Here is an 8,535-nt window from a genome sequence, read left to right on the forward strand (position 1 = left end):
CTTCCACACATATACGCTGAAGCGAGAAGTCCCACTACACGTAGTAATACGGGGGATACCGGACAACATAGAGGCAGAGGATGTTGCAGCCGATCTAAGAAAACAGGGATACGAGGTCATAGAGTGTCATAGGATGACCTCTAGAAAAACCAAGTTGAATCTCCCTCTCTTCCTGGTTAAGGTCCCCAAAAACCAGGACGCCATATTCAAGATAAGGACGTGCGTGAATTTGATCGTAGGGGCGGAACCACAGAGAGTGAACCGCCGAAACATAGCGCAATGCCACCGCTGCCAATATTTTGGCCACGCGCAGAGGTGCTGCCACGCATCGGCGAGATGCGTGAAGTGTGGGGAAAACTACATAACGAGCGCGTGCGAAAAGCCACGAGAGACACCGGCAAAGTGCGCCAACTGCCTGGAGGCGCACCCAGCCAGCTATCGGGGATGCAGGATGTTCCCCAAGCCAAGGACGTCACCCCAACAGCAACAGGGAGGAAGAAGGCCGCGACAAGCAGAGAACCAGCGGCCTCAAACCCAGCAGTCAAGGAAAACGCAAAATGAAAGCCACACCACCACAGACACGAATAAGATAATCTCTGTCCTAGGAAGCCTGAACTCAGACCAGCAAAAGATCGCGCAAGCGGTCTTAGCAGCCCTAACCCAAAATACAAAACGTTAATGCCAGAGCGAATCCCAGAAACCCTAAGAATAGGATCCTGGGATATCAACGGCTGGAGAATCAGGAAGGATGACCTCCTGGAAATGCTGTCGCGGCTAGAAATAGACATCATGGCACTACAGGAGACAAAAATTAGGACTGAGATGAGATGTCGTATCCCAGGATACAATACATACAGGGCAGAGAGGCCAGGGGGACGCAATACCGCGGGGGGCGCTGCGTTATTAGTGAAAGCAGATTCAATACAGTACGAAGACAGGAAACCAGACATAGCAATCGGCGAAGCCATAGCGGTCAAAGTCAAGACTAGTCGCTACGACCAAATAAGAATAGCATCAGTGTACCTTCGCCCACAATCCAGAGAAACAAGGCTAGAACGAACGGATATGGTAGAAATATTCCCAGACCACTTACCAACAGTAGCCATCGGCGACTTTAACGCCAAATCACGACAGTGGAATTGTATGTACGGAAACGCGAGAGGAAACGTACTAATAAGACTACTAAAAGAATTTGAGGAGATAGCAGTGGTGGCACCGCACACTCCAACTCACTACCCACAAAGAGGCATAGAACAACTTGCCGACATCCTCGACATCGCACTGGTACAAAACATCGAAACAACGGAGATGGAAGTGCTAGACGAAGGGTCGTCAGACCACAACCCCGTCCTATTTTCAATAGGAAGAGGCGAAGTAGAAAACCCAGTTAAGCGAGTAATTAACTGGAATAGATTCAAGCGCGCCATACACGATGCGATGGGAGACATGCCACGCATCGAAACAACCGAGGATCTGAGGAACGCTGTGGACCAACTACAGCAAGCAATAATCAGAACGGTGAACGAAAGCACATGGGAAGTCCCTGCCCCACGCTTCAACTTCCATGACCACCTCCCACCAGAAACGGTGGAACTGATTAGGATAAGGAGAAGACTGATAAGACAGTTCCAGAGAACTCGAGCACCTCTGGACAAAGCTTGCATGAACAGAGCCAACCGAGGGCTGAAGGAAGAACTAAAAAACATCAGAGACAGACAGTGGACTATCCGTCTAGAAGAGTTGAATACCGAGGATAACTCTGCATGGAGAATGCAGAAGATACTAAGGAACGGACCTCGTCAGCCATGCCCGCGTATACGCGGGGATCGAGAGGCAGTGCAGAGAGAACAGAGTCCCTCTTATAGACGAAGTAGAAGAAACAGAAAGACAGGTGGAAAGAACGGCGCGAAGAATAAAGAATCGACGAACGAACACCCAACCCCTGGCCACGACATCTCCCGAGGAGGTGAAAGGCATCTTAAGACGCCTAATCACTCGGAAAGCCCCAGGCCCGGATGGAATAACGAACCGGGCACTGAAAGTCCTGCCCCGAAAAGGCATAGCAGCCATCACAAACATCGTGAATGGCATACTGAGACTGCAGCATTTCCCGCGCCCGTTCAAGGAGGCAACGGTAATTCACATACCGAAGCCAGGAAAAAACCACCTGCTCCCGCAAAACCACAGCAAAGTGGCGGAACGCGTTATCCTAAAAAGAATAGAGGAACAAACAAACGAACTGGGAGTCATTCCGGACGAACAGTTCGGTTTCAGATCGGAACACTCCACCGAGCTACAAGTCATCCTAAGGGTCGTGGACTTTGCAACAGAGGGATTCAACCTTGGCAGAGGACGCAACACCGGAGCCATATTCCTAGACGTCTCCAAGGCGTTCAACAGAGTGTGGCATAACGGACTAATAGCGAAGATGAGCGATTTCGGCTACCCGGAAACAATGGTAAGATTAATCGATTCCTTTTTAGAAAACAGGGCGTTCCATTGCAGAGTGGGAAAGGAACTCTCGACAACCCGACAACTAGAAGCAGGAGTCCCGCAAGGCGCGGTCCTTTCGCCACACCTCTTCTCTATATACACAGCAGACGTGCCCGGGCCAGAGAACGGCAACGAAAAGCTGGCTCTCTATGCAGACGACACGGCCCTGCTGGCTAGATCCAACAGCGCAACTCACGTTACCAGGTACTTACAGCAACAAGTAGATAGACTAGAGAAATGGGCAAACCGATGGAAGATCGCAATTAACCCTGACAAGAGTCAGGCGATATTGTTCAACCGGAGGCGTCGCACACAACCGGAAGGACACGTCTTTTAAAACGGACAAGAGATTCCTTGGAAGGAAAAGGCCAAATACCTGGGGGTTACCTTGGACAAAAGACTGACATTCCGGGCTCACGTAAGGGAGAGAATCGGGATGGCGAGATCGGCCAGACACAGCCCATACAACAACGGATATCTTATGGATGTACGATGGATATCCATTATATATCCAATTTATATCCAAAGGATATCTCATGGACATCCATAAGATATCCTCAGTCCACCAACTTGGACGTCCATAAGATATCCGTGAAAGACGTCCATAATATATCCGTGAAAGACATCCATAATATATCCGTGAAAGACGTCCATAATATATCCGTGAAAGACGTCCATAATATATCCGCAAAGGACGTCTTTAAGATATCTGCCATGGACATCCATAGGGTATTCGTGAGTTAAGTCCATAAGATATCCATTACGGACGTCCATGAGATGTTCTCATGGACGTGTATATTTTATATTGTTATAATTGATTTTGGTCGACATGTGTGGGACAATAGGTGACGAGTGTTTCCTAATAGTAGATTAAAACATTTTGGGATGTTATTCGACAGTAAATTTTAGTACGAAAAGCTCATATATAAATATCTGCTATCAGCAGCAGTTAAAAAGAACAATATATAATCTTGATTCAAGTGTATTTGTGTTAACATTTCATTAAACTGTCAGTTCAACAAGCCAGTATTCTATATAGTATTGAATAACGCAAGCATATTACTTCAATATTGGAGATATAAAATAGTTAAAAAAATATAATGGTTCATTTGTTTTTCGAGGACCTAGTATACCATAATTTGTAGAGCAACTGAATAGAAAAGAATTAGTGCAAATAATTTGTAATGAACATATTCAATGATTCCTAATATAAAAAATTTAACTATTCAACTAAATTTTTAAGGAGCTGTAGCTGCCTAAGAAATCATTTTATGATTTTCAACATTATAAACCATCTTTTATATGAAGGTTCAAGTTTTTCAAAAAAAACTTATCCAAAAATATCAGTCTATATTCTTCAGTACAAAATAATATTAGTCTGCATATTATTCAGCACAAACAAAATCCATTAGAAAAATGATATACTAACAAAAACTCGTTTTGAAAACTGTAGCATGGAAATGAAGAAATTATCCTATCTAATAAAGAACATTGAAAAGAAAATGACGAAAAATAATTTAAAAAACTAATAAAACTTTGGTAAACAGTATCACTGAAATAACTTTAGAAACTCATTATATTTTTGTTATGGGTAGAATAAAACACTGTTTTGGGTTTCTTCTACACTAACATTTTTCTTCAGTGATGAAATATGTCTCTCCTTAGCTCTTCTCAGCCATGCTTTGATAGCATCTTCTGTAGATTTTTTGTTTTCTGATACGCAACAAATGTCAGCAGCTTCTGCAAAAAAAATATTTCCCAATAAAAAAAAGGATACAGCATATTTAAATATGCTCAATTAAACATTCCCTCAACTTCATTAGTTAACAAATTAATATGTGTTACAGTGATTAATTGTTTACAGCCTTTTCTTCACCAAACAGTTTGGAAAAACAAAAAATACCGATTCCATAAAAGAAGAATTACCAAAAACATAGACAAAACCTTTGATGATGTGTACACCATCCACAAACAGTCAGTTAGAAGTTAGAAGGGGTAATTATAATGCCTTGGGTATTTGCCTCATCAATTCTGACAGACAAGACATCATCACTAGGTTGGGCATCAGTGATATCATCACTACTCGAAGTGGAGGTATTCACGAGGTCTTATATTGGAAAATGATGAATCATTGGTGTCGATAGTCTCCAAACAGGTGGATGATCCTGCACTGCCTTGTAATGATTTTAACTCCTTTCTTGTTCTCTTGTATATTTTATGAAGCATTTTTTTTTCTTTTAACATTTTGTTTTTCCATCTTTCAACACTATTCAAAATGCGTTTTCGTATAAAAATTTGATTATATAGCTATGTCAGGTAATAAAATATTTAATGGAATATTTACCTGCTTGGACTGCTTTTAATAAGATTTACAAATCAAACACCGATTCAAATAAACATCTAAATGGGAACATAACAACTAATAAAAACATTAGGTACTTCACAAACAGTGATGTTTTTCGGGAACGAAAAATTGTGCCAATACAAAAATGAAAATTGTACTAAATTACGTTTAATTGTACTGCACTATGTAATATCATGGAACATCATAATAATATAAGTGTTCTGTGAATCTATGATCATATTATGAATATATGAATCATAATACAGGGGTGGGTGGAATTTTCATATCAAAACATGTACATAACACTTTTTTCAAATCGTCCTTTTTCTTGCATAATTTATTTTTTACATGATCTGAAAATAAGGCATCCAGAACCAGAATCAAAAAATAAAATGTAGATATTGCACAAATTATGCCAGGCAAAAGTGAATGAAAGACAAAAACTCTTTTAATATTTATTGAAACAAATTAAATTTGAACAAAATAGTACTTCTTCAATTTGACAGTTTAACTGTAACTAAAATTAACTCTCCGAATCTACTAAATCAAATTATTAGGAACTTTCCTTTCACTAAACTTATCACAGGATTAAATGATAATTCTCACATTAGGACTCGTATCTCATAAATTGGATACGTCATCAACTTCAGTATCATTAATTAAATTTTGTCCTTTAAAATATTTAAGTTCCCACTTTGGGACAGATTTTGCAAAGTAAACACTTTGTTTTACATGCAATATACTGTTGCAGGTGGATATTTTCAATCTATTCCTTACCCTATTTTTAATTGAGTTAAGGCTCGAGAACACCCTTTCAGCTGCTGCTGATAAGTGTGGCAGGCAGAGAACTATTTTAACAATCACCATTAGATTCGGAAACATTGGCTGTGCTAATTCATTTTTGGTTTTAACTATTTGTCGCCAAAATGAGGTCACATCTGATTCGTTAAAGGAGTTTGCCATTTCACACATTATTTGCCATTCTGTATTAACAGTTTCCAAATCCAATTTCAAATATGGAAATAAGTGATACCATTCTGTAATAGACCGCTTAGATCCATTTATAATTTTATTAGGAATGAAATTGCTAGCAAACATCAAGTGAGGGTCTTCAAAATTGAATCTTCGTCTAATTTGTATTGAAACTTTAATCAAAAAGTCCAGACACCTTAATTTAAAATTGTGCAATTCTGTAGGTGGAATATTTAGATTAGGATCTTTTTCGATGACATCAACCTTAGCACCTAAATACAGTTCTTCTAAAGGTAAAAAATTATTTGGATTATTGGGTACAATTTCATTGAGTTTCTTCTCTTTAATTACTGTTTTCTTTATAAAACAATTCAGTAAGCATTTATAAAAAGTTGTTAAATTATCCAACATTTCTGGGACTTTTGGCTGTTCACTCTGTAAATTCAGATTTAATTTTGATATTAATTTTAGCACATATGACAGGAAACTCAAATACATTTTGAAAATTGGATTTTTCAATGCATTGTAAATGGCCCTAGCTATCAAATCTTTGTGATCTATGATTCTATGCTGGAAATATAGTGTGAGGGATCTCCATTGCTCCAAAATACGATCAACTACCATCTGAAAAAAATTGATGACTTGTGGATTCATATTTTCATTACTATTACTACTCACTCCTCTGGACAGCCATCTTGTGGTACTGAAATATAAAATTTCATGATTTTTTGTGGAACAAAAATCTTGGAATTCGTTTTGGTTTTTCCTTAATATAAAAAACAATAAAATAATTGCGTCACAGTGTCAACGTCAACACTCAACACTGTCAAGTTGACATTTGACACTGTTGACAGTGTCAACAAAACATCATTTTATTATGTTCATGGGTCATGGCCCATGGGGACTGTTATCGAGATCGTGCGTTTGACAAAGTATCGACAGAATGAAATACAGCGATATAATATACGTATGCTGGACTGCGATACATCATCTGCATATTAATTCATAACTCGAGACTATTGTCTATCTGTCAAATGTCGAATAAAAATTTTATTTTTTAGAAAAAGAAAGCAAAATTGTACTAAAATGGCGAAAGAGGTACTGCCGTACTGCATTTAGTTCGATTGTACTAGATTCAGTACAATTGTACTGCACGTAACATCACTGTTCACAAACTACGGACCACACGTGTCTCTTTTCCCAGTCTTTGACGTTTGACCAGGCAATTCAACATGCAACATGAAACGTCAAACGGCATGCTCAGTTGCACTTACAGTGTTGCTACAGCTGTTTGACAAGAACTGCATGGTAGATCCGTGGTTTTTGAGCAGAGAATTGGTAAATATTGGTGAAAAGTACATATCAGAAAAATAATAATAAGTCCTTTAGATAATATCCAGTCATGTCTGGGAGGATATCCAGTTTTTCAATATCTTATGGATATTCAATTTTGGATATCTTATGGTTATCTGTTTTGGATATCTTATGGATGTCAAAAATATGTCCTCGGGAGAATATCCAGTTTTTGGATATCTTATGGATATTCAATTTTGGATATCTTATGGATATTCAATTTTGGATAGCTTATGGTTATCTGTTTTGAATATCTTATGGATGTCCAAAATATGTCCTCGGGAGAATATCCAGTTTTTGGATATCTTATGGATATTCAATTTTGGATATCTTATGGTTATCTGTTTTGAATATCTTATGGATGTCCAAAATAGGTTTCCGGGAGAATATCCAATTTTTGGATATCTTATGGATATCCAAAATAGGTCCAAGGATATTCCGACTTGATTTGGACATAAATTGGATATCCATAAGATATCCAGTGTTATCTGGGAGGCTAGCACCAATTATAGGCCGCAAATCCAACATGGGGCTGAAAGTTAAGCTGCTAATGATCAGAACAATAATCCTCCCAATGATACTGTACGCCAGCGCAGCATGGGGACACTGCGCGCAGACGTACAGAAACAGCATACAATCGTTTATGAACGCGTGCGTAAGGGCCGCCCTAAACGTACCCAGATACGTGCCCAACAGGTACATCAACAGAGACTTGGACCAGGACCCCCATTACGAGGACACATACCTGAGAAAACACGCAGAAAGCGTGTTTGAAAGAATCAGAGCGCAAGATAACCCGGCGTTTCGAGACCTGCACGAAGCGCTGAACAGGGACGACCCCAGGTTCAGAGAACGGGATAAATACAAAAGACCGATAGACCAGAACAACAGGCCTCCCCCGCGAGTCGCCGTCAGGCGGCTCCGGTAAGTATAATATTCCAGCGTGTACTAACCATAGACAAAGCTGACGAATCTATCAAAAACATAACCCAATGGTGTGGTAATAATAACATATCTCTGAATATAGACAAGTCAATAGCTGTTTACTTTAATACAAAAAATGCCACTGTGAACCAGAACATACTACTTAAAACTGAAGAAACATCATTAGAAAACTCGACCTGTACAAAATTTTTAGGGGTCCACTTCGAACGATCATGTTGAACATACATCCTCAAAACTGAGCTCATATTGCTTCATTATTAGAAACTTGCGTAACACAGTGTCAATGGAAGTACTGAAACTACTATATTTTGGCCTTATTCCAGTCATGCCTGTCATATGGTCTGATTTTCTGGGGAAAAGCCCATAATAGTGGTCAATTATTTATCACTCAAAAAAAAATAATAAGGTGTATGCTGAATTTATCTAGC

At 39.3% G+C, this 8,535-nt stretch overlaps 1 protein-coding gene across 1 annotated transcript; it reads right to left on the reverse strand.

Moving 5' to 3' along the window:
• Positions 1 to 5,280: 5,280 nt before the first annotated feature.
• LOC141482097 (uncharacterized) lies at positions 5,281 to 6,512 on the reverse strand. The gene is made up of 2 exons (XM_074174694.1): positions 6,488 to 6,512; positions 5,281 to 6,433 (listed from the first exon to the last, which is right to left on the reverse strand). Exon 2 carries the CDS (start codon positions 6,431 to 6,433, stop codon positions 5,459 to 5,461), a length of 975 nt encoding a protein of 324 aa, XP_074030795.1. The 5' UTR covers positions 6,488 to 6,512; the 3' UTR covers positions 5,281 to 5,458.
• Positions 6,513 to 8,535: the final 2,023 nt, after the last annotated feature.

Source organism: Leptinotarsa decemlineata, unplaced genomic scaffold (genome assembly GCF_025532065.1).
Source record: "Leptinotarsa decemlineata unplaced genomic scaffold, Ldec_3_MD MMD2_tig00000690_RagTag_RagTag, whole genome shotgun sequence".
Lineage (NCBI taxonomy): Eukaryota > Metazoa > Arthropoda > Insecta > Coleoptera > Chrysomelidae > Leptinotarsa > Leptinotarsa decemlineata.